Source organism: Odocoileus virginianus, chromosome 29, assembly GCF_023699985.2.
Source record: "Odocoileus virginianus isolate 20LAN1187 ecotype Illinois chromosome 29, Ovbor_1.2, whole genome shotgun sequence".
In the NCBI taxonomy this organism is placed as follows: domain Eukaryota; kingdom Metazoa; phylum Chordata; class Mammalia; order Artiodactyla; family Cervidae; genus Odocoileus; species Odocoileus virginianus.
The window spans coordinates 21,992,455-22,020,004 of record NC_069702.1 but is presented as its reverse complement, the minus strand read 5'-3'; the positions used below and the strand labels follow the sequence as shown (position 1 = coordinate 22,020,004).

The 27,550-nt window shown below is 38.5% G+C and overlaps 1 protein-coding gene and 1 long non-coding RNA gene across 2 annotated transcripts; one reads left to right on the top strand and one right to left on the bottom strand.

The window, feature by feature from the left end:
• Nucleotides 1-4,733: 4,733 nt before the first annotated feature.
• LOC110144373 (uncharacterized) lies at nucleotides 4,734-12,497 on the top strand. The gene is made up of 3 exons (XR_002315872.2): nucleotides 4,734-5,164; nucleotides 7,677-7,778; nucleotides 11,689-12,497. It is a non-coding gene; the product is annotated as an uncharacterized lncRNA (long non-coding RNA).
• A 1,731-nt stretch (nucleotides 12,498-14,228) lies between these two features.
• Nucleotides 14,229-16,254, bottom strand: GK2 (glycerol kinase 2). The gene has a single exon (XM_020904316.2). The coding sequence runs from the start codon at nucleotides 16,217-16,219 to the stop codon at nucleotides 14,423-14,425; it is 1,797 nt and encodes a 598-aa protein (XP_020759975.2). The 5' UTR covers nucleotides 16,220-16,254; the 3' UTR covers nucleotides 14,229-14,422.
• Nucleotides 16,255-27,550: the final 11,296 nt, after the last annotated feature.

The following is a 27,550-nucleotide window of genomic DNA, read 5'->3' as shown; positions in this document are numbered from 1 at the left end:
ATAATGATAATTTGTAAGTTGTATGTTACATAAGAAGTGTGATGCAGTGTGTGGTATTGGAAGTTACTTAACTCAGATCTAGATGGTTGATAACCACAGAAAAGCAAAGATTTTTTTTTGTGTGTGAAATATACATAATATGAAACTTCCTGTTTTAACTATTTTTAAGTGTTCAATTCAGTGGCATTAAGTACATTCACATTGTTGTACAGCTGTTGATACTGTACATCTCTAGAACTTTCTCTTTATCCCAAACTGAACTCTGTGCCCATTAAACAATGTCTTCATCACTCCCTTTCCCCAGCCTCTAGTAACCACTATTTCCTGCTTTCTACTTCTATAAATGTTGACTCTCATATGATTCCTATATAAGTAGTGTTAGTTGCTCAGTCATGCCCAACTTTTTGTGACTCCATGGACTGCAGCCCACCAGGCTTCTCTGTCCATGGGATTTTCTAGGCATGGGTACTGGAATGGGTTATATAAGTAGAGCCATACAATATTTTTAGTTTTGTGTCTCATTTCACTTAGCATAATGTCTTCAAGTTTCATCTATACTGTAGCATGTATCAGAATGCCATCCCCATTTGTACTGAATGATATTCCACTGCATGGACATCCTGCATTTGTTTATTCATCCATCTGTCGCTGGACATTTCGGCTGTTTCCTCCTTTAGGTACTGTGAATACTGCTGCTATGAACATTGGTGTACATCCATCTACTGGAGTCTCTGCTTTCAGAAATTCTTTTGGGTATGTTCCTAGAAGTGGCATTGCTAGATCATACAGTAATTCTATGTTTGACTTTTTTGAGGAAACATCATATTGTTTTCCACAGCACCTGCACCATTTGACATTCCTACCAGCAGTGCATAAGTGTTCCAGTTTCTCTAGATCCTTGCCAATACTTCTTCTTTTTTATTCCCTTGATGATAGCCATCTTAATGGGTGTGAAATGATATATTTTTGTGGTTTTAATTTTCATTTCCCTAATGACTAGCGGTGTTGAGCACCTTTTCATGTGCTCATCAGCCATTTGTATATCTTTTTTGGGTAATTGTTAAGCCCAATTTTTAACTGGGTTGTTTTTTGGGGGTTTTGTTTTTATTGAGGGTAGTTTTATATATTTCAGATATTAGTTCTTTATCAGATATATTATTTGCAAATATTTTCTTCCATTTTATGTATTATCTTTTCACTCTCTTGATAGTGTCATTTGATACAAAGAAGTTTTCAATTTTGATAAGTCTCAATTTATTTTTTTCTTTTTTTCCCTATGCTTTTGGTGTTATATCCAAGAAATTATTGCCAAGTCCAATGTAGGAATCTTTTTAAATGCATTCTCATAGTCTAGAAATCTTGATTATATGATGTCTCTTTCCATTCTTTAGTTGCATTTTTCACATCCTCTTATCACACAAAGGACAAATAGGACTATAATCTAGGTTGCCAAATAATGCTTAGTTTATAAGCCTGTGCTTATAATACACACAATTAAACCTATGCTGGTTTATAATTAGTCTTTCCCTTTTTAAGGAACTCTTTTGAGATTTAATTTTAAAGGTATAGAAACCAAAGAATCACCCAACTCTCTGTCCTATTTGGCAACAGTTATACTGAGAGTACTAATAGCAAACTCTTAAGTGGGACTTCTCTGGTAGTTCAGGTGGTAGAGAATCCACTTGCAATTCAGGAGACCCTGGTTTGATTCTTGGGTTGGGAAGATCCCCTGGAGAAGTGACAGACTATCTGCTCTAGTATTCATGGTTTTCCTGGTGGCTCAGATGGTGAAGAATCCGCCCACAATGCAGCAGACCTGGGTTTGATCCCTGGGTGGGGAAGATCCCCTGGAGAAGGGCATGGCAACCCAGTCCAGTAGTCTTCCCTGGAGAATCACCATGGACAGAGGAGCCTGGTAGGCTACAGTCCATGGGTCACAAAGAGTTGAATACGACTGAATGACTAATCACAAGTGGGACTTACCCACTTCCAAAAATTGATCTAAGCTCTTTGCATACATTAATTCATTTGCTCCTCAAGCAATTCATTTATTCCTCACAACTAGCATTATCATTATCACCATCCTCATCCTCATCTTCATTTTAGAGTTGAAGAAACGGAAGTACAGAAAGGCTGAGTAACTTGGCGAAGGTTGCACGGTGAGTGATAGAGCCCAGATCTGAAGCCAGAAGTCCATGCCCTTACTGCTACTCCATGTACTCCATGCACACCTCCAATAATGAGAGTTAGCAGACTAGGAGGGATAGACATGAGAGTTTTATCATGGTATTCACCTTGATATAAACCTTCTGTGAACCTCTAGTTCCCAAAGGGTGAAAAAAAGACCTAGGTTCTTAGCATGATATTCAAGGTTCTTCAAAATCTGGCTCCAGCTTTTATTTCCCTCTTCTTTCTAACATTATCACACTCTGTTTAAACAGATAAGCTTAAAAACTGTGAGGCTTGCCTCTGATGTCATTACTTATATCATTTCCCACAAGTGAATTTATCTTCATCTCACCATCCTTAACTATTGACATTCTATCCATCTTAGAAGTCTGGTTCACATTTTAGAAGGCTGATCCTGCCATAATTATTTTTCTCTTAATTTTAAATATAAGTGTGCTTTTCTGTCTGTATCACCTACTGCATATGCAGTCCATTCATTTGCACATTCATTCATTCCCTAAATAGTACTTTTCAAATATTGCCATTCTTCATGGTCATTTCTGAATATGGCATACTGCCAATATCAGATTTAAAAATCTTGGAAAGCAGATACCATATAGTTCCCATGTTTATATTTCCCATGGTACCTAGCATAGGAGGAACTTAATAAATATAGATTCATTCACTGATTAGCTGAGTTATATGACCAAACTTAGGCTGGAAATCTGATTTTTATGAGGTTATTGCTATAAAGATAAGCTCTCTCTATTTAGAAACTTCTGTCGTGATCAGTGAGAAACAAAGGATTAGAAAAAACTCATATATGAAATAACTATTCTGTACCAAACTAAGTGTCAAACTGTGCATGAGTGCTCAGTCATTCAGTCGTGACCGACTCTTTGCAACCCCACTGACTGTAGCCTGCTAGGCTCCTCTGTCCATGGAATTTTCCAGGCAAGAATGCTGGAGCAGGTTGCCATTTCCTTTTCCAGGGGAACAAACCCTTCTCTGAAATCTCCTACACTGGCAGGCCGATCCTTTACCACTAGTGCCACCTGGGAAGCCCCTAGGGACTTTTTTCTAAATTAAGGAAAGTTGATAAACCTGACAGTAGAGTTATTTTTAGAAAAATGCAGTAGGGTTAAGTGAAATGAATTAATGAAAAGCAATACACAGACTAGTATGATTTAAAATGGAAATAACTAGATTTTTAGAAGTTTTTGAAAAATCATAATGAAATAATTTATTTTTGAGAGGTTAATGACCATACTTCTCAGACCTTTAAATCTCACCAAGAATCCCTTTTTTCATCCCTAAATAATGAAGATAACATCTTTTTAAGATGAAAGAATGACATGCATCTTGTAAAGGGGAAAACACCATAAACAGTCTTATTTTGCATCTCTAATTTTTTCTGCCTAGAAAAAGCGCAGAGATTTCTCTTTAATTTGACAGCTTCCAGGAAAACCGACCGAGTTACATGGTCAGTGAAAAGATAAGACAAGTGAAACTAGAAGAACAAGTAGAAGACAGAACATAAGTATTCAAATCTTAAATGCCAGGCTGCTTAGCTTACCTGTGAAATGATTGCAATGAGCACATTTAAAGCGATAAGGTAAAATGGACAGATTTTTGTTTTCAAGAGACATGTAGCTCAGATATGCGGATGACACTACCCTTATGGCAGAAAGTGAAGAGAAACTGAAGAGCCTCTTGATGAAAGTGAAAGAGGAGAGTGGAAAAGCTGGCTTAAAACTCAACATTCAAAAAGTAAGATCATGGCATCTGGTGGTACCAGATCACTTCATGGCAAATAGATGGGGAAACAATGGAAGCAGTGACAGATTTCATTTTCTTGGGCTCCAAAATCACTGCATATGGTGACTGTAACCATGAAATTAAAAGGCACTTTCCCCTTGGAAGAAAAGCTATGACCATCCTAGACAGTATATTAAAAAGCAGAGACATTACTTTGCCGACAAAGGTCTGTCTAGCCAAAGCCATGGTTTTTCCAATCGTCATGTACGGATGTGAGAGTAGTGCTATAAAGACAGCTGAATGCTAAATAATTGATGCTTTCGAAATGTGTTGGAGAAGACTCTTGAGAGTCCCTTGGACTGCAAGGAGATCCAAGCAGTCCATCCTAAAGGAAATCAATCCTGAATATTCATTGGAAGGACTGATGCTGAAGCTGAAACTCCAATACTTTGGCCACCTGATGCGAAGAACTAACTCATTGGAAAAGACCCTGATGCTGGAAGGGATTGGGGGCAGGAGGAGAAGGGGTCGACAGAGGATGAGATGGCTGGATGGCATCACCGACTCGGTGGACATGAGTTTGAGCAATATTCGGAAGCTCGTGATGGACAGGGAAGCCTGGAGTGCTGCAATCCATGGGGTCGCAAAGAGTCGGACACGACTGTGCAACTGAACTGAACTAAAGCTTGGTTGACACCACGGCCACAGGGCGGCGCTGAAAAGCCCAAGCAGCGGCGAAGGTCTGAGAGGTCACGTGGCCCTTGCTGGCCACCGTAGGGCATCGAGCCAGGGGTTCTGAGGTCTAGTCCATCCATTTCAAACACTAGCCTAGAGTCAGGTGTGCCGCCAGTCCCGGCTGGTAGGTGACTTCTACGCGGTTCCAAAACCCCAGACCATCTCTGAAATGAGAGTTGACTTGTCTAGACTCTGGTCTTTGGACATGCGAATAGGAATAGGTAGCTGGAAATCAGACGTGAGCAGTTGGTGAACAAGGTCTCAGCAGAATTTGAAGGGCCCTTGAGGCTTGAATTGTTGCCTTGACGATCCGGATCCATAGTTATTAGGTACCTGTGTGCCAAGGTCAAAGATCAGAGCCCATAAACATTGGTTGATGTTGAGCTAGAGGAAGAAGCTCAAGGAACGTTCCTAAGAACAGCCAGGGGGTTATTGAGAGAACAAGGAGCTGGAGATCTGCCTCTCTTTCCTCTTTGTGCCTCGGAACAGCTCCTCCCTGGAGGTAAGAAGACCAGGGGGCTCTTTATGGGGGATGGTGTGGGAAGCTTTCCAGAAGGTCTGGGGTGCTGGAAAAGGAACAATAAATTATGTAAAATCAGAGATAGAGGTGGGAAAGGAACAGGAAGAACCACAGTGAAAATATAGAGGGTGAATTTGAGAGATGAAACAGGAATAGTTAGGTTGGGTGATGCTAAGTCACTTCAGTCGTGCCCGACTCTTTATGACACCATGGACTATACCCTGCCAGGCTCCTCTGTCCATGGGATTCTCCAGGCAAGAATACTGGAGTGAGTAGCCATGCCTTCCTCCAGGGGATCTTCCCGACCCAGCAGTTGAGCCCAGGTCACTTATGCCTGCTGCATTGGCAGGCATGTTTTTACCACTAGTGCCACCTGGGAAGCCCAAAAGTGAGGTTTAGTCAGTTCAGTCACAGTCATGTGTGCGACCCCTCTGCAGTATACCAGGGTTCCCTGTCCACCATTAGCTCCCAGAGCTTGCTCAAACTCACTTGAGTCGGTGATGCCATCCAACCATCACATCCTCTGTCATCCCCTTCTCCTTCTGCCTCCAATCTTTCCCAGCATCAGGGTCTTTTCCAATGAGTCAGTTCTTCGCATCAGGTGGCCAAAGTATTTGAGTTTCAGCTTCAACATCAGTCCTTCCAATGAACATTCAAGATTGATTTCCTTTAGGATTGACTGGTTGGATCTCCTTGCAGTCCAAGAGACTCTCAAGAGTCTTCTCCCAACACCACAATTCAAAGGCATCAATTCTTTGGTGCTTAGCTTTCTTTATGGTCCAGCTCTCACATCCATCCATGACTACTGGGAAAAGCATAACTTTGACTATACAGACCTTTGTCAGCAAACTGATGTTTCTGCTTTTTAATATGATGTCTTAGGTTGGTCATAGCTTTTATTCCAAGGAGCAAGCATCTTTTAATTTCACGGCTGTAGTCACCATCTGCAGTGATTTTGGAGCCCAAGAAAATAAAGTTGTCACTGTTTCCATTGTTTCCCCATCTATTTGCCATAAAGTGATGGGACCGAATGTCATGATGTTAATTTTTTGTGTGTTGAGTTTTAAGCCAGCCTTTTCGCTCTCCTCTTTCACTTTCATCAAGAGGCTCTTTGGTTCCTCTTCACTTTCTGCCGTAAGGGCAGTGTCATTGAATATCTGAGGTTATTGATGTTTCTCCTGGCAATCTTGATTCCAGCTTGTGTTTCATAAATCCGGCACCGTTAGTGGTCATGCCTCGACTGAAAGTGTGAAGGAAGAAACTGAGAGAAGAGGCCTTTTAAAATCAGTCTCAATGAGGTGGTTCCCTGGGAATTCTGAATGTTGATGGGAACATGCTAAGCAATTACCACTGCATTTGTAAATATTTCTAAATCTGATCTAGAGAAAACCAACAGTTTTTATGTTTAAAATTGAAATTTTTGAAGGAAATTTGGCATACGTAATGAAGAAATTTTGCCTAGATTCTAATTCCGACACTTCCAGGTCCAAAACAGCCCTGAAACCTTGGATTGTCACCACTGCCGGAACCCAGTTTCTAGATATTTAAAATTAGGGGCCTGACATACAAGATCTCTAATCTCTAGCTGAAATTCATCAGGGATCCTTTTTAAATTTAAAGGTTTTTCTCTCTGCATGCGTGCCAAGTCGCTTCAGTTGTGTCTGACTCTTTGTGATCCCATGGATGGTAGCCTGTCAGACTTCTCTGTCCATGGGATTCCCCTGATAATACTGGCGTGGGTTGCTGTGCCCTCCTTCAGAGCATCTTCCCCATCCAGGGATGGAACCCATATCTCTTATGTCTGTCTTCTGCTTTGGCAGGCAGGTTCTTTACCACTAGCACCATCTGGGAAGCCCTCTTCTCTGTAAGCCTTAGGTTATCTTCTTACAGCCATCTCTAACATCCGGAAAATGCAAAGCAAATGTTTCCATTCTCTAATGACATGACAAAACGAGATCTGAGGAAATGCTGTAGAAACTCTTTTGTAAAGGTTTATACCCTTTTTGTCTATGTTCTTTTTATTTGTAGGCATTGTATAGTGCATACACACACACACACGCACACACACATACACACACACATTGGGGCTAGTATGAAAAGGTAAAACTGTAGTGAACTTATAGTGACAAATGGAAGAGGAACAAACATATAAACAGGCAAAGAATGTACTGACAGCAATAGAGCTGAAGTGTAGAAACTGTGAGGGGATGAATGAAAGAAAAATGATGTTCCAAGTACTCATCCAGGCAAACATTTGGTACATGATTTGTTTTTGATACAGTTGTAATGAAATTCCATTCTTCTCTATGGAACAACAGGCCAGATCCTTAGCGCATTGCTGCCCAGTGCCCAATGGGCAGCGAGTGCCTGATTGCCAGTACCACTTTTTAGCGCATGTTCATCTGCAGGATATTAAACAGATTGTCACCCTTTTGATGTTTGTGAATATGAGTAGTAAATACCATATTGATATGACTCAGTGGATTTGTTTCAGGAAAAAGAAAAAGACAAAGAGGAGGGCGAAGAAAGGAAGAAAGAAGAGAAGGTGGAAGGAAAAGAAATTCACATTGCTCCCTGAAATGAAGGGATGAATTAGGTAAGTCTGAAAGTATATCAGTTGTTTGGAGGTGAGTATCATACTCTGTACCTAAAAGGAAATGGTACTTCTTCCAGTTCACTCCCAATTTAATGAGTAAGGGAGTGGCTCCCCAAAGAGTCTGCAAACATTTTTTCTCCAGAAATAGCAAATAACAAATGAAGAATAGCAAATGTGTTTTATTACAGTTCAGAATTTTCCAGAATGTGCCTAGCTTAAGTGGCCAGAAACAAGGTATGTGTGTATGAGGATGTGAGTATACGCCAAATTATTTGCTATGTTTATAACAAATTCATAAGTTATTATTAACTTTACATTCCATTTTATAAAAAGTCAACAGAGTTGTTTGAGGTAGACAAAGTTCAAGTAAAGCCTTACCAGTTGGATAAAGCTAAAGGAACATTAGAGTATAAAAATTGGATTGTAATTTTACTCCCACCATCTTTTTAATGGCATCTAGGGGACCTGGTGCACTGGGAAGGGCCAAAGGGATCGGGTGGAGAGGGAGGTGGGAGCGGAGATCGGGATGGGGAATACATGTAAATCCATGGCTAATTCATGTCAATGTATGACAAAAACCACTACAATATTGTAAAGTAATTAGCCTCCAACTAATAAAAATAAATGAAAAAAAAAAAAAAAAGAAAAGCCCCTGATGCTGGGAAAGACAGGACAAAAAAATTTTCACTTCTTTTATATTAAAAGATGTTGAGCTAGATGATCTCTCAAGCCTTGTCCACCCACAGGCTTTACATCATACAGGTAGTCTCAGAGTTTTCACTGATAACATTGTTTTTGAAAATAGCAAATTCTAGGTAAGTAATCATATTCTCCTGATGAATTATCTCCTAAATTCTAAAGCTATACCCCTTTTGGATTGGGAAAGTGATTTTCTTATTCTTTATCTCATTATTCTCAACTGTGAAGCTGACATAATGGCATATGGTGGTGATGGTGGTTTAGTTTCTAAGTCACGTCCTACTCTTGTGACCCCATGGACTGTAGCCTGCTGGGCTCCTCTGTCCATGGGTTTTCCAGGCAAGAATTCTGGAGTGGGTTGTCATTTCCTTCTCCAGGGGATCTTCCCAACCCAGTAACTGAATCCAGGTCTCCTGAACTGAAGGCAGATTCTTTCCTGACTGAGCCATCAGGGAAGCCAGTTGTAGTATCTGGCCTATTTGAAAGAGACCTGGGAAGAAGTGGTCAGTTCATTTGGTAAAATATCCTTGAGGTCGGACAGACCTTATCTTGCAATGAGAGACAGAAAGAGAAACATGCTAATTAGAGCTTCCTGTTCCAAGGTGTCTATTCATCCCCTGCTTTGGTCACTTTGTTAAAGTCATACAAAAGTAGAAACAGGGACATGCAATTAAGCAGATTGCCTACTTCAAGTTCAGAGCTATCTTTCGGCTGCAATCATTAGAACATTGTTATCTTGGTTTTTGCCTAGCTTTCTTTTGAAGCTCCTAGTATAAGACATATCTTCCCTGGTGGCTCAGATGGTAAAGAATCTGCCTGCAATGCAGGAGACCTGAGTTTAATTCCTGGGTCTGGAAGATCTCCTGGGGAAGGGAATAGCAACACACTCCAGTATTCTGGCCTGGAAAAACCCATGGACCTAGGAACCTGGCGGGCTACAGTCCATGGGATTGCAAAGAGTGGGAAATTGCTGAGTGACCAACATTTTCACTTTCAGTATAGACATAAGCTGTCTTTTCACTGTTTTTGGTTTTGCAAATACTTTTCAAGCTTGGATTTCCTGTGACACTTGAAAACATCCTATAATAACTGAACATAAGAAAGATTTGTGGACTGTTTACAATGAACTGAACTCATAGATGGGCTTCCCAGGTGGCACTAGTGGTAAAAAATCTGCCTGCCAGTATAGGAGACGTAACAGGTGTGGGTTCGATCCCTGGGTTGGGAAGATCTCTTGGAGGAGGGCATGGCAACCCACTCCAAGATTCTTGCCTGGAGAATCTCACGGACAGAGGAGCCTGGCAGGCTACAGTCTATAGGTATGCAAAGAGTCGGACACAACTGAAGCAACTTAGCATACGAAAACTCATAGATAGCTTGATATACGGTTATTAGCAGTCTTATTACCCTCTACTTTTTTCCCACCAGAGGTCAAGGCATTCCTTTCTTTTCTTTTTGTAAATTAAATCAATTTATTGAGAGCTGATATAATAATGGGCTGTCATATATGCTAAATAAATAGCAGACAAAGATCCCATGCAGTTTCTCCAAAGCTCAAATAAATCAGGCTGTACAGGTTGTTGATGGAAACTCTGGAGGGATATTTAAATATTAACTTTACTAAGTTTATTTATTTTGTTTTGATTGAAACCATCAGAATGGACTATAGAACTGTCATTTCAGTGGGAGGAAAAAGTAGATGACTGTGTGAGATGGTACTGTATTTACTCTAGACTTTGCTGCAAAATTACTCTCAGGAATCTTATTAGTTCTGAATAAAAAGAAAATGGCATGGAAACACACTTTCCATATCTAACAGTCATAGAGTAGGTTTATAATGTTCCACCTAAATACAGATTGTTTAATGTAACATTTTTACTGATATATTGAGAAAAAGGGCTTACCAGTGAGTGAGTCAGTAGCTTCCCTTTGAGTTTATGGGTATCAGTATCAAAACAATCATATAAGCACCAGATATTAGTCACAGACAGATAATAATTAGGATTATTACCAGGTGAGGAGGGGAAGATGCTTATCCCTCTAAGTCTGATGTCCGTTGCTGTCACTCCTAGAGCTTCTTGTACATGGGTACCACACAGGATGTCTCCAGTTAGATTTAATAGTACAGCTTGTTTCTCTTTGAAAGTGTTAGTTGCTCAGTTAGTCGCTCAGTCCAACTCTTTGCGACCCCACGGACTGGAGCCCACTGGGCTCCTCTGACCATGGGATTTTCCAGGCAAAAATACTAGAGTGGGTAGCCACTTCCTTCTCCAGGGGATTTTCCCGACACAAGGATCAAACCCGCATCTCTTGCATTGTGGGCAGATTCTTTACCTTCTGAGCCAGCAAGGAAGTTTCTCTTTGGATACCTTTAAAATCCCTTTCTCTTCATGGCCTTCTTTGTTTCTTCCCTCTCTTCCTTACTCACCCCTGCCCTTCTCAGCTATGACTTACTTGTTTTAATTCACAAACTGTTGTTGTTCAGTCTCTAATTCATGTCTGACTCTTTTGAAAACTCATGGACTGTAGCCTGCCAGGCTCCTCTGTCCATAGGGTTCTTCAGGCAAGACTACTGGAGTGGGTTGCCATTTCCTCCTCCAGGGGATCTTCCTGTCTCTAGATGAAGGCAGGCAGATTCTTTACCACTGAACCACAGGGTAGCCCTCACAACCTGTGTCTTTTTGGAAAATAGTATCAGAATTAGATGTTTTTCATTCTCCTGGTTAGTGTTTGAGCTCCTGCTCTCCCACTCACACATATGCCTGACATTAAATGATGACTTGCTGTTTCATAACATGCATGTGATGAGACTCCATCATCATAATTTAACCATGTAGTTCTGCTTAGTGGCAATAGAGAGAAATTATTCATTAGCTAATTTTATGATAGAATATACAGAAGCTCCTTAATAGCCTTGGGACAAAGTACTATAATTTATCAATACCATAATAGGTTGAATTATGAAAATGAGACTTATAAAGCCAAAGGTATTAAAAAAGCTGATAACCACATGAGTATAATACTCAGAAGTGAGAAAGAATGAGATACTGAGTTTGAGGACTTTTAGCTTGATTTTCTTACGGCATCTTTGTTTGTGACTTTTCATAAGGTCATTTGCAGCAGGTCCCAGACTGAGAATTATGAACAGATAAATGAAATGGGAAATTAATTTGGTTTAAATGATACTAGACATTATCATGTACTTCTCCAGCCTAATCACATAAATGACTTCAAATAAAGCTGATAGACCTTCTAGAGACGGGAAGAAGCACACCCCTGCTAGCAGACTGTAGAAGCAGAGGATACATCAGTATGCTTAATAGAAAACAGCCAAGATCAACTAAATGAGCAAACTTTGGTTATATTCCTTCAGAATCTGAGGTAATTTTTTTTCTTTTTTAAAACTTTTTTTGAGGTATAATTGATGTATAATAATCACATATTTAAAGTGTTCAATTTTGACATAGTCACCTTTTATATGTCACCATAATTAATAAATGAACATATTCACTCCTTCCTGTTTTTCTCTGTGACCCTTTAATCATTTTTCCTACCCCCTTCTGCCCACTCTTCATTCTGATCCTTCCCGCCGCCCCCCACCTTCTGTTTTCTATACCACTTATTATTGTACTTTATTTTATTTTCTTATCCTTTGTATTGAATTTGTTATTCTATTTTCAGTTTCTTAAGATTGAAGCTGAGGTCACTGATTTGAAACTTTGTCTTCTTCTAGGCCTTTAGTCCTAGAAATTTCTAAGTGCTACTTTAGTGATATGTCAAATTTTGTTATGGTGTATCTTCATTTTCACTATGTTCCAAGTATTTTTTATTTTTCTTCTTTATCTTTTCAACTTGGGGATTATTTAAAACTTTTCAACTTAATGTCCAAATATTTGGACATTTAGAAAAACATTTTATTGATTTATAATTCCAGTGTTCTCACACGGCATACTCTATGTGAAATCCTTTTAAATTTTTTGAAGCTTGGTTGATGGCCTAAATAAGATATGTCTTGGTAAATGTTTCATAGGCACTTGAAATGAATATGTATTCTCTTACTGTAGGGTGTTATGGTATATGAATGTCAATTAAAGTATTTGATAGTATAATATTGTTCAAATCTATAGTATTGTTCAAATCATTGGTTTTTCTACTTGTTTTGTCAAATGATGAAGAGACATTGAAATCTTTTACTATAATTGTAGATTTATTCACTTTTTCTTTCAGTTCTATCAGATTTTGCTTTATGTATTTTGAAGCTTTATTAGGTATATAAATATTTAGGATTGTTATATATCTTTAATGAATTGACCTTTTATCACTGCAAAATGACTTTGTCTATCACTGGTAATACTTTTTGCTTTGAAATTTACTTTGTTATTAATAGTCACTTCAACAGTCTTTCCATTAATTTGAGTATGGTATATTTTTTAAATCCTTTTTCTTTTTTGACTATTTTGTTCCTCTTTCTAGGAAATATGTTTTTTGGAGGCAAGTATGTATTTGAGTCTTCTTTATATGACAATCTTGCTTTCTAATTGAGGTGTTTAGACCATTTATATTTAATGTTCTTATTAGGTTTAAGTATATTTTCCTGTTATTATTTTTCATTTTTCTATCTTTTCTTCCTTTTTCATCTCTTTTTTGCCTTCTTTTGGGTCAAATGAATATTTTTATAGTTCTGGCCTATGCGCTAAATTTAATTTTTTGTTTTGTTATTTTAGGATTTAGAGTATTAACAGTATAACTCCAAATGATATTATATTACTTCCTGTATAGTATACGAACCTTACAATACTTTACATTTCCATTTATCTACTTCCAACTTGCTTGCTATTTTTGTTTTATATATGCTTAACTCCATAGTGTATTATTAGTTTTGTTTGAACAATCAGTTCTTTCTTTTCTGCTACAAAATAATGCTTACTGTGGTATTCCACAGTTTTCCCCCTTTGTTTCTGACATATATCTAGCTAAGGCAATTAAATTAAAAGGTAATTGTAAGAAATATTATTGAAACCATAATATACTGTTTTATATCAATATAAAACACATATTAAAATAATAAATACCAGTTCTTTAAAAAACTTTCTGATAATAGTATGTGTATTCATTACTCTAAATATATATGTATATATGTTTACCCTAAAATATTTATTGTGGTGATCCACATAAGACTACCTTCTTATAAACTTCATCAGTGGGTTTTCTATATGAAGAATATAAGCATATATGTTATATATACCAAGTAGAGTACATAAAAATGGAGATATGAAAAGAAAAAGTAAAAAATGCCCTTCTCCCTATATGATCTACACAGAAAAGTAGTGTAATTGATGAGGCATGTAAAATGTCTGAAGAATTTTGACAAATATCTTTTAGGAAAATATCTAGGCTATGAGAATGCTACATTTCTATTATAAAAACTAATTTTTCCCTTAAACATTCAGTAAAGGTATTGAAGTCTCCCTAATATGTGCAAAAGAGGACCTTCAGATCCATTATAAACAACAGTTACAACAAGATGTCCCTCAGTTTTAACAGGGGAGTTGCACCTCTTAATTGAGTGTGTGCACAGAGAGCCAAATCCTAGTCTTAAGGGTTAGAAAATGTATGATGAAAAATTCCATAGACAGAATCTCAGTATTCTGTATTTTAGAGGGAGTGAAGTAGGATTTTATGACTGTGGAGGGGTTGACTCCTAGTGGTTGGCCTGACCTTAACTGCTGATGCTAAAAAACACACCAAATATTTCTGCAGCATTTTCTGCTATAATTTATTTATTTCCAGCCAAAGGTCTACTTCTAGGGTTCTCATAAGTCATGAAGTTAAGTGTTCAATAAACGAAGTCAGAGTCTGTTGTAGCGTCATCACACTAAGAGGCAAAATTGCTGGATTTTTTTCATTGTGTGAAAAGCTCACATCTCGAGAGTCCATGCTTGGTGTTATGAAAATATACTTGAGATGTATCTTGCTCCAATTAACATTATCATGCTAGTCACTATAAAAAAACCCAAGGGCAGACTAGAGAAGTTACTAGATTCACTACTTTCAGAAGGCTGACCTGTAACCCAACCCATTGACTTCATCACAGCTTTCTTCCATGTAGAATAACGAATTTCACTCTCTGTGGCTTTGATCTGTGGTTCAAACCTTTCCATCATGATGGTCGACAAGTCCTCGGGTTTAAGGCTCCAGACGTTCACCCCTTCTGCAGCCCCCGCTGCCATGGCCGCTCCCAGTGCCATTGTTTCAGGCATGGAGGCTTTTATTACTGGAATGTGCAGAATGTCTGCTTGCAGTTGCATAAGAACTTTGTTTTTCGTCATTTCTCCATCCACTTGCAAATGACTGAGTGGAATTCCACAGTCACGGTTCATGGCATCCAGAATCTCTCGGGTTTGGAAACAAATAGCTTCCAATGCGGCAAAAGCAATATGACTCTTATTGGTGAACTGAGTGAGCCCACAGATGATCCCTCTCGCACTGGGCTCCCAATAAGGTGCGTATAACCCTGAAAAGGCTGGGATGAAGTAGCAGCCATAAGAAGTACCTGCTTCATTAGCAAGTTTTTCACTTTCTTCTGAGGTTTTTATAATGCCAAGATTGTCCCTCAGCCAGTGAATAACAGCACCGCCTATGGCCACAGAACCTTCCAGTGCATAAGAAACGGGCTTGTTTTTGCCTAGCTTGTAAGCCACTGTGGTCAGGAGGCCACATTCAGAAAACACGCATTTATGACCTGTATTACATAGTAAGAAGCAGCCTGTCCCATACGTGTTTTTGGCTTGTCCTTCCTGGAAGCACATTTGTCCTACTAATGCAGCAGACTGGTCCCCCAAGCACCCAGATATTGGCACACCTTCCAGGGCCCCAGTTTTCATTCGTCCATAGATCTCAGAAGAACTCCAGATATTTGGAAGAATGTCCATTGGAATTTCAAAAAAATCACACAGCTCTTTATCCCATTCTAAAGAATGGATGTTGAAGAGCATCGTCCTACTTGCATTTGTTACATCTGTGCAATGGATACCTCCATCAGCTCCTCCGGTCAGACTCCAGATAAGCCATGAATCAACAGTACCAAAAAGAGCTCTGCCTTCTTCAACAGCCTTTTGAGCTTTTCTTACATTGTCAAGAATCCAACGAAGTTTCACTGCGCTGAAGTAAGTGCTAAGTGGAAGACCTGTCTTGGACTTGACGAAGTTATTATTTCCTGGTATTTTTTTACTAAGAGCCTCAACAGTAGACTGGGTTCTTACATCAAGCCACATCACAGCATTATAGAGCGGCTCACCGGTTAATTTGTCCCAGACCACGGTGGTTTCCCTCTGATTGCTGACACCAATAGCTTTTATGTTGGATATATCAATATTCAGTTCTTGAAGTTTCTCACATGTTTTCTCTATACATTGATTAACAGACTGAAGAATTTGCTTAGGGTCTTGTTCTATCCATCCTTCTTTTGGGAACTCTTGGGTTAATGCCACTCGATGGTGACTAAGTACTTCTGATGTTTTTGAATTGAAAACCACAAAATTAGAGTAGTCCGTACCCTGGACCACTGCCCCCACCAACGGCCCCCCGGCTGCTGTCTTCGGAGCTGCCATGAAACCAGCGGGTCGGCTCAGGGGCCCTGGTGCCGTTTCTCGTTTCCCTGGTGATGGAGGGGCTGGTCGGGGAGGGGCACGCAGGACGTCAACGTCAACGGCGTCAGGCTCATCATAATGCGCCGGCGCCATTGACTGCCCGCTGCTCAAGGCAACCTTTGCCCTCAAACTAGCGCTGCCTCTTCTCACTTGATTCCTTTGGCCCAGGCTCCACCCCCAGCCTCTCAATTATCTTTTAAGGAGATTTAAGCTTTAAAGAGTCACATACTTACCCACAGAATTATTGTACTTGTGCTCATCACTGTACTGCATGGATCCCCATTTCTGTTACCATTTTCTTTCTGCCTGTAAGATTTCCCTCATTATTTCTTGTAGTGTGGGTTTGTTGGAAATGCATTTTTTTTTTATTTTTGAATATCTGAAGAGGATTTAATTTACTATTTAAAGATATTTTCTATGGGTATAGAATTCTTAGCTATTTTTTATTCCTCCTTAAATTTCAGTACCTTGAAACTGTTGCTCCACCCTCTTTTGTGTTGCTTCAGGTGTAAAGTTCATTATTGAACTTATTTTTTAAATGTCTGAAGCCCATGGGCCACAGTGAGAGATGCTGCAGGCCACAATTAAGACCCAATCCACCCAAATACATTTGGGCTTCCTCCTAGCTCGGGTGGTAAAGAATCCGCCTGCAATGCAGGATACTCGGGTTCTATTCCTAGGTCAGGAAGATCCCCTGTAGTAGAAGATGGCAACCTGCTACAGTATTCTTACTTGGAGAATCCCCATGGACAGAGAAACCTGGCGGGCTACAGTCCACTGCATTGCAAAGAGTGGACACGCCTGACTGACCAAGAACAGTTCTTCTCTTACTGTCTTTAAGAGTTTTTTCTCTCCTTATCAATGGTTTTGGTCAGTTTTATGATGATATTACTTACTATAGTTTTCTTATTTTCTGTGCTCGTGGCTCATTGAACTACTTGGGTCTATGGGATTATGGATTTCATCAAATTTGGAAAACTTTGGGCCATTATTTCTATAAATATGCTTTATTTTCCCTTTCTTCTCTGCTTTAGGGACTCCCATGACATATATTGGTGTTATTCCAGAGTTTACTGATGCTCTACTCATTATTATAATTATATTCTCTTTCTGTGGTTCATTTTAGAGAGTTTCCACTGCTATGTTTTCAAATTTACTAGTCTTTTCTTCTCTTGTTTAATCTGCTGCTAATTCATCAAGTGTATTTTTCACCTCACAGACTGTAGTTTTCATCCCTAGAAGTTCAATTGGATTTTTAAGAATATTTACTTAGGTTTTTGAACACATGGAATACAGTTAGAATAAATTTAATTTCAGTTTCTGCTAATCCTAACATCTGTGTCAATTCTGGTTCAATTTTGACTGATTAATTTTTATCCTCATTATATCTTGTATTTCTCTGCTTCTTTGCGTGCTTGATAAGTTTTGATTAGGTGCCAAACATTGTGAATTGTTTGGATTGGATTGGTTGGTTTGCTGGTTATTTCTGTGTTCCTATAGGTCTCGAGCTTTGTTTGGGGATGCAGTTAAGTTACATGGGAACAGTTTGATTCTTTTGAATCTTGTCTTTTAGATTTGCTATTAATAGGTGGAGTAGGATAGTACTTAATCTGGGGCTAGTTATTCCCCTTACCTCTGATAAGATCCTTCAGGGTACTCTAACCAAGGCCCATGAAAAATGATATTTTCTTGGCTGGTGGAAATAGTCCCTATTCCCAGTCATGGGTAAATGCTGGATACTGTTACCTTTAGTCTTTGAATATGCATCTTTCCCCAGTCTCATGCAGTTTCCTTATACACATGTGCACTGATCAGTACTTAACTGAATACTCAGAGGGGACACTCTGAAGGTCTCTAGAGTTCTCTTCCTGTGTAACTCTTTTCTTTCGGTACCATGTCCTGCAACTCTAGCTGCCTTTGTCTCTGAATGCTCAGCTGTATCTCCTTACTACAGAGTTTACACTGAGCTTCACCTGGGTTTTCCTTCCCAGTGCTGTGGCCTCAAATTTCTCTTAAGTAAATAGGCTGGGGAAGTCATAGTATTCATGCTATTTGTTTCTTGCCTCTCAGAGATCACTATCTTTCATGGCCTGGTAGTCAGCCTCTTATCAACTGCTGTTATGTAATTTTTGACTTATACAAACTGTTTCAAGTATTTTATTCACTTTTAATTGTTTCAAATGATAAATGAAGATAAATCGAATCTCTATTACACCATCATTACAAGAGTGGAAGTCCACTTAATAGAAGCTTAAAGTTTCATATCAATTGTAAAGTTGGTGAATATTTATATGTTCATTAATTTAAATTTATGAAATGTCCAATCCCTGGTGGCTCAGAGGGTAGAGAGTCTGCCTGCAATGCAGGAGACCTGAGTTCGATCCCTCCATCAGGAAGATCCCCTGGAGAAGAAAATGGCAACCCACTCCAAAATTCTTGCCTGGAAAATTCCACTGACAGAGGAGCCTGGGGGTTACAATCCATAGAGTCACAAACAGTCGGACACAACTGAGTGATTTCACTTTCAATCCATGAATGACAGTTTTTTGCATTGGGCCATAGGCTATACTTTTAAGTTATTCAAGGATGCAACTCATTTATTTTTAGTGAATCCAGCAGAACTAATAGAAAATACATAAAAATCAGCAGCAATATTGTTATTTTACTATTTTAACTGGATCACATTTTTCTTTTAAGTAAACTTTTTTAAGGAAGTCAGAAAAACAAAATTAGCAACCAGACTTAATTTGAATAGTAAGGGATTGAAATAATCAGAATGTGGTACAGATTTTCCTGATAATATCTTTGTTAAGTTTTAAAAATCAACCAGAGGTTTTCTAAGCAAAAATGTAGAGGCAACACTTACTAGTATGCTTATTTACCATACAATGTTTTAATTCCCATGGAACAGATTAAAAATTAAATTTTTTTCTTCCTAAATATTTGGCAATAGTAGACCTTCTGTATATAGATTAATACATTCAATAAAAAATATTAGACCCAAAGTTTCTTCTCTACTTTTTCTCTCTCCTACCACTTCAGTATATAGACACAAATGTCCCAGTCATATTAGTTTTGAGTGTGGAATATTTTTAAGCATTTTGTGTTTAAGTAACATACATAAAGTCATCAGTTCTGTCTATAAAGAACTTTGTTTGCATACTAGTTCCACTGTTAATAAATTATAGCCACTAAATAATCAGATAATAAGTATCTCACATTAGTTTAGAAAGGAAAGTTGACCACATTGATTTAACTTTCTTAGAGTAGTTATAAACTATTGATAGATTTAACCAAAGCTGACTAGCAGTGCTTTTTGTTTGCTTAAACTAACTCCACTATTTTTTCATTAAAAACATAAAAACTTAATTATTAGTCTGTAATAGCCTCCCTACATTTTAATTTAAACACCTCTGAAAGGATCATTGGCACAACCTTATTTTTGAGGATGTTATACTTTACTAGGAAATTATTTCACTTTGCATCATATTCCATACAAACGCAGCTCCTGTAATGGTAGACATACTATTCAGAATAGTGCCCCCAAATCAGATATGTCTTGAAAAAGTCTTTTGATGTAAGATTACTGCAATTAGAGTTGTTAAATGAATTGCCTTCCTATTATTATTTATTTACCTTTAAGGTCACTCTTCAATAGTGCATGCTCAGTCACTTCGGTCTTGTCTAACTCTTTGCGGTCCCATGGACTGTAGCCTGCCAGGCTCCTCTACCCATGGAATTCTCCAGGCAAGAATACTGGAGTTGGTTTCCTTTGTTTATCCAGTAATGTGACAGCTATCTTACGAGAGGCTGCTATATATGGACTCTTTTTTAGACAATATTATAGTGACACAGGAAACATTCTTCCTAACCTTATTACAATGTCTAAGTTAAGAATAATCTTGACTACTTGTCTATGTTGGCATATCTTCCTTTGTACAAATCTTTTTTTAGAGAGCCATTCATTTAATAATTATTTTTCCCCTGTCAAGCCCACTAAATTATAAGTTCAATAAGGGCAGGTATTTTGGCTATTTTATTCAATCATGTATCTTCAGCATTTAGAACAGTGCCTGACCCTAAGCAAAAACTCAAGAAATACTTATTGAATGACTTAGTGAGCACCACTATATATGGATCTCACTTTAATTAGCATAAGCTCAAGTTAATTTTAATTTTGGTTGCTGAATGGTTATTGGTTATTCATTTTGAAATCTAACATAATAAGATAGATTGATGAATAGATAAAAGAACAGGTAAATGAAAAGATATATAGTAACATTAGTATTGTAACATTAATTGTAGAATCTGGGTGGTAGACAAAATGGTATTGGTTCTTTCAAATTTTCTATGTTTGCCAATTTTTATAACAAAGTATTAATCTTCCCTCTTAGCTCAGTTGGTAAATAATCTGTCTGCAATGCAGGAGACCTGGGTTCAATTCCTGGGTTGGGAAGATCCCCTGGAGAAGTAAATGGCAACCCACTCTAGTATTCTTGCCTGGAGAATCCCATGGACAGAGGAGCCTGGCAGAATACAGTCCATGGGGTCCCAAGAGTTGGACTTGACTTATCAATTAAACCACCACCATAACAAAATACTAGGGAAATGTAATACAAATAAAAAGCTGCAAAACAGTTAATAGGTATCTGTTTCATACAGGTTCTTTGTTTGGAGGGATAGTTGAAGGAAATAAAAGAGACAATGCCAAGTTTACGTCCATCTGAGAGATTCTGTGGTGGCATAATCTACTTGTTTGTCTCAAGGAAACTTAATTGTGAATCATTTTTTTAAGAATATTAGCACTTTTATTGTAGGAATTTTCTTCTGCTAGGAGTTTTCTTCTGTTTTTTATAAACCTTGTAAGTCTTAAGAAGCCAGCTGCAGGTTTAATGCTTTGTTTGGTTTTAACAGGAAATAACAGGCATTGAAGAGGGCTCGTTGAAGAGTGCTCTTTCCAGTCTCTAATGAATGAGAATCTATTTTGGAAGTTTTGGTTTTACCGAATTTGCATGTATCTCATCTTGCATTTGAGAGTGTGCACCCTGATGGTAAGGACACTGAATTATATCGATTGTGGCTAGGAAATTTAACATTTTTTAGGTTGTGTCATAACCAATGCATCATCACAGTTGGTAATCTTCGAAACACTGACGCATTTTTCTACATGCTGTTCCCAAATGTGCTGGACCAGCTGTTGAGAGCCACACCATCCAATCGCCTGGAAGACCTCTTCTTGGACCACAGATCTCCTAACATACTATACCTCTTTGTTCTAAGAAAGAATGGAAAAATTAAAGCAGGCTACCGTGGTTTATTACTCATGTTTTCTCTGTTAAGCGTGGGCTATGAGAGTCACTGCATCCACATTAGGAGGTCTTGGCATTCTAGATAAGCACTCATAACAGACAAACCAGTGGGTTTAATATTCACAGCTATGAAAGTGATTGTATCAATGCTTGAATCTTGAAATTTTTGATTGTGTGTATGTGTATGTGTGTGTGTTCTTTGTCACTTTTCCAGTGAAAATTGCCCTGATACTGATCTCAATGTTAATGTATTCCTGCTTACATTTGACTTTGGAATATGTTATGGCTAATTATCATTACCCAGGATGAAAGATCAGAGCCCTGAGTGAGGTGCTTGGGTTTAGGAACAAAGGGAGGCCGATTCAGCAACCTGGCTGTAGGCCCAACAATTGTAATCAAACATCTTGAAACTGGTGGGGTCTTTGCCTCTATTTTTTTTTCCTTTTTCTCCCTCACTTTTTGAAGGGGGATAGTGGAAGGGGGTTAAGGGTTTGAAGAGGCTGAAATTTCCCCTTGAACATGATGTCAATATGTTGGCATGTCTCCTTTTATTAAGATGCCATCCAACTGATAACAAGTCCTGCTGTGTTTTACCAACATAAAAAATTAGACTGGAGACCGAGGAGCGGCAGGTGGCTTTTGGCACCAAGAAATAATCACACTTGATGTGGAAAGTAAAGTAAAAGGAGCCATCTGTTCGCTGCAGGAGGACGTGAAAAATCACATTAACATATTGTCACTAACATCATGAAATACACAGTTAATAATAAATTTAGTTATCATGGCAAGTCGTGTTGGATACTTTCTCTGAAAATGTAGAATGTGAAAGATTCTCTGTCTTGCCCACCCCATCTTTTTTTTTTTTTTGGAAAAAAAAAATAGACATTAAATCTTTACTTGGGATGTGTGTGTATGTGACAGAGTTGAAAGGAAGAAAGTGTTTCATTTTAAAGCCTGGCTGTCATTGATTGTTGCTAAGTGAGCAAGAGTCTTTCATGCAAATAGAATGAATAACTTATTTGATTCTGTCCACTTATCGTCTACCTTGTTCTTCTATAGACTGTTACCAGGATGGAGAAAAAGAGATGTAGGCAAGAAATTGATTGTTTTGATGATGTCACTTGCACAGGACCCAGAGCTTTACAAACGCTGCTATGAAAGGCAAAGAGGTGGCAGAGTGCTGCCTGAGAGAAGAATCAGAGGCTGTGACCTTCTCTTGAATGTCTAATAGGCGTCTGAATCTGCCTTTTGTCAGTAAAGTGTTCTGCTGAATACTGTCAGAGTGGATTTTATGTGTGATGCCTATACATATTTTACAAGAGAACAAATGTATTAAAGCACCATGATGGCAAAGTTTTCTTGCACTTTTTTTGTGCATGTGTTGTTTACATATGTCAACAAAGTAAAGCAGCTGCAGAGGCTTTAGGTCAAACTAAACTTGAGCAAATTGGTGTTATTGTTGCTGAGTCATTCTTAGAGCCACCATGTGTTTACACACCTTTAGCTGTAGCAGTGTGCTATCTAGCCTCTTATAATCATTGTTCACTATCACTGCAAATCTGTGACTCAAATCCACATTATTAGTAGCATTATTAATCTAATGACCTCAGTCTCACTATTTACAAAATTATACTTGTCGTATAATAGAATTCTAATGAATAACTTGACCAAGAGTTTTTCTCTAGGTATGGTTGTTTGTTTATATCCAGTCATTATCACTTTTGCTAGAGAGCAGCAATATATATAGATAATTTTAAGAACATCTATATGTAATTGTGTAAAGAAAATTAGAATAAAAACCAGGATTTTAGTTCTAGCCCTGACTCTAACTAGCTTCAGGGTATTTTGCAAGTTGAATTATCTCCTAGGCCCCTTTTTTCTTAGGGATAAAATTTAGGAATTCTAAAAAGAAACTTGTCCCTTCTAAAATTTAAAGATTTTAGAATATGTTATCCAGTGAAACTTGATTTTTACTTTAAGCTAATAGAGAGAAAATGGGGTACAGTGAGCAGTCATTTTGGTCATACATGTGTGTGCTAAGTTGCTTCAGTGGTGTCCAACTCTGTGTGACCCCATGGACTGTAGCCTTCCAGGCTCCTCTGTCCGTGGGGTTCTCCAGGCAGGAATACCAGAGCGAGTTGCCATTTCCTCCTCCAGGGATCTTCCTAACCTAGGGATAGAACCAGTGTCTCTTACCTTTCCTGCACTGGCAGGCAGGTTCTTTACCATTTGCTCCACTTGGGAAGTCCTTGGTCATACATATTTACCCATAAAACCTGAATGACCCTGGAAGGTAATGGGAGAATTTGGGTTGCCAGCTTTTATCCATTCAGTTGTGATGGCATTTGGAGAGAGAGCTGCTTTGTTGGGAGGGAGGTGGTGGTGGACTTGTCTGTTACATATGTGATAGTCTATCACCAAAGATAAATGTTATCCTGCATTCCTGACTTAGGTATAGACTCTGCCTCCTCACATAAGTCATCAGCGTGTCTCATGAATAGAGACTTTTATCCCTCAGATATGTTTCTTAAAAATGATACAATTTCTGTTATTTCAGTTAGATGATCTGGACACAGAATCCACTTAATTCTCTCCACTGGTCTTGAATCACATGCTGGTTCACCTTCCTGGACATCCTTCCTTCTCTCCTATACCACCTACCAAAAGGTCAACTCATTTTTCTTCTTCATGGAAACCTTCCTGACCCCTTAGCCTTAGGTTAGTCCCCCTGTACCTTATACTTCTCTTTTTCTAACAACCATTGCTCTTGAATTAATTGTTTGCTGTATGCCATATCTTCTGAACTATAAGCCTCAGGAAGATAGCCCCTTATCTTTCTATTATGGTCACCAATATATGCCAGGCATTATTGCTGGTTAGTCACTAAGTCATGTCTGACACTTTCAGACCCCCATGAACTGCAGCACATCAAGCTTCCCTGTCCTTCACCATCTCCCATAGTTTGCTCAAACTCATTGAATCAGTGATGCTATCCAACCATCTCATCCTCTGTTGCTCCCTTCTCCTTCTGCCCTCAATTTTCCCCAGCATCAGCATCTTTCCCAGTGAGTTGGCTCTTTGTACCAGGTGGCCAAAGTATTGGAGCTTCAGCCTCAGCATCAGTCCTTCCAATGAATATTCAGAGTTGATTTCCTTTGTGATTGAGTGGTTTGATTTTGCAGTCCAAGAGACTCTCAAGAGTCTTCTTCAGCACCACAATTGGAAAGCATACATAAAGCATTTAGTAAGGATCATTTTATTGATTGATAATTGGTTACTCAGGTTTTATCAGGTTTAAGGGAATGAGTTTTTGGCATTAACGTTATCCTATATTTACCCTGAAAGTCGCTGGCAAACTTTGGGTTGCTGTTCCAGAGGTTATATGTGCCTATGGAGACACAGATAGAGCTAGACACTGTTTTAGGGTCCTTCTGGACCAATTAGAATGTCTAAAGGACACCCTAGCCTGGAAATCAAAATAGTTCCTGGCTCTTCCAAGGCTCTTGGATTCATTTTTATAATAGCCTGAAAATATATTATTAAAAAGTTGAACTATGTACTTGATAAATTCTCAGCTGGTCATGGAGCTAATCCAGTAGTCTGACTCTTCCAAAGCACTTAAATCTTACCTGGACAAGCATTCTTCGGTAGACTGGAATCCATCATTTTACCAAATCCTATTTGGCTTGGGAGAAACAAATAAGTTTAATTTTATGGACCTGAAAACTAGCAGAGAAATATGTTTTATAATGTCAAGTAGAAACTATATATCTCTTCATGTGTTACCTTGCCATAATGTTTAGAATGAAATGAATTTGCCAAGTGACTAAGTATGTGAAATGATAAAATGAATTACTGGTTTTCTCCCAAATTATTGTTAGAACTGATAGATACAGTCATGCATTTATTACATGGGAAATACATGCTTAACTCATACATTTATCATTTTAATACATATTTACTGAAACATGTTTATCATTAATAAATAATATCAGTAGTAGGAAACATACATACTGCTCTATTGCTTTATTAACTGAAAATCTAATAAAAAAGAGCCACCAGGAAGGAAAGTGAATAATCTTTCCTGTGATAGTCATCTAAAAAGGTAGATAAAACCGAGAAATCATAGTGAATGATACTTAATTATATTCTCTAGAAAGTTGCCAAATGTCTAGACTTAGGCTGGGACTATTTTACCACAATGCATAAAAATTACCTCAGATCCTCAGAGGCAGTCGTACACACTTGACAAGCATTTTCAGAATTGACAGTCTCCCTTACCCAGTAGATACTTCATTCCCTGCATGCTGGGCTTCTTTGCAGTTGTTGAAAACCAAGGCAGATGGGCACTCCAGTCAGCCTGAGGGGACAGGAATAGCACTCTTCAGAGCACCAGGTGCCCTGAGATACCTTCTTTTCATCAGGCAGACTAATAGACCCACGGAGGCCAGGAATTCAGTCGTATCCTAGAGGGTATTGCAGGTGGTCATCATTGAAGTGCCTGATAGGCTTCCTGCTGACCCCTGATTTCACAGACAGTGTTGAAAGTATAGCTCTTTCACTGTGACAGCCAGGCTTTGACATGAAATAGCATATTAGAGAAACTCCGATGGTTTTGCAGTATGGAAAACATTCAGAGGTTAATGCTGATGAAGCATTCTTGTGTTTCTCTCTCTCTCTCTTTATTATGGTAAGAACACTTAATGTGATATCTACCTTCTTAGCAAATTTTTAAGTGTAAAATGCTGTATTGTTATCTTCAGGCACAATGTTGTAACTTAGATCTGGAGAACTTATTCATCTTGCATAACTGAACTTTTATACACATTGATCCAACTCCACGTTTCCCTCTCCCCTCAGCCCCTGGTAACCACCACCCTGTTCTTTGCTTCTATGAGTTTGACTGTATTTGATAACTCGTATAGGTGGAATCATGCAGTATTTGTCTTTCTGTGACTGGTTTCTTTTCTGTTTTTGTTGGCTATTTCTGCACATCCTTAGTAATTCCATCTGTCAATAAGTACTCTTTGCTCTTCCTTCTCTGAACTTCTGAGGCATTCAGTGACTCTTGATATAGCACTGTGTATTCTTTTTCTTTGATTACAGTGTAAGCTACCTAAGAGGACAAGATTGTTTGAGTCATTCTATAGTTTTAGTAGTGCCTTGTACATAAAAATAATAGTTTATTCTTTTGCAGTTCTTTTCCCTTCCTTCATAATTCAAGAATTGTTTACCAAGTATCAACTATTTAATAATTGCTGGGATAGCCTTGGGATTAAATTGTGAACTAGACATACATAGTCCTTGTCCTTGTGAGGTTCTATTGGTGAAGCGGGCAAAAACCGAGTAAATGAAGGTACATGAATTGCCAATTGTAGTAAGTGTTAATAAGTGGTTAAAGCTGAATGTAACTAGGGGTGGTAGAGGTGACTGGGTTTTCTGTTTTTCTTGCTATTTTTCTTTCCCATTTTTGTCTTAGCTGTCCTGTCTGCCAAGTCAAATATTCTAAATTTTCTGAAAGGTGGAGGTATATCTAAAGAATAAGAACTATGAAAGGCTAACTACTGTTCTTATTTTCTCCTTCCACTGTACCTCTCCTGGGTATGTATAAGGAGATTGCTTGTAAATAAGAAAGAGGCCATGGCTTTTCGGTAACCAGATGCAGTATGCCTTACAAAGTACCACAAATTCATATAGTATAATTCCAAATAGAATCACATTCTAACGTACTGTGGATTAGGACTTCAACATATGAATTGGGGGCGGGGGCACAAACCCATATGGGAGTGTGTGCTCAGGCGTGTCTGAGCCTTTGTGACCCTGTGGATTGTAGCCTGCCAGGCTTCTCAGTACATGGGATTTTCCAGGCAAGAATACTGGAGTAGGTTGCTATTTCCTTCTCCAGGGGATCTTCCCAAAATAGGGATAGAACTCCCGTCTCCTGAGTCTCCTGCAATGGCAGGAAGATTCTTTTTCACTAAGCCACATTGGAACTGTAACAGCTACTGAAATAGCAATTACTGAGTAAGTCAGGGTCAGGGTCTAAACAGGAAAATGAAGACCATTTTGGTTATTTGCAACAGAGAATTTGAAACAAGACATTGATTCCAAAGAT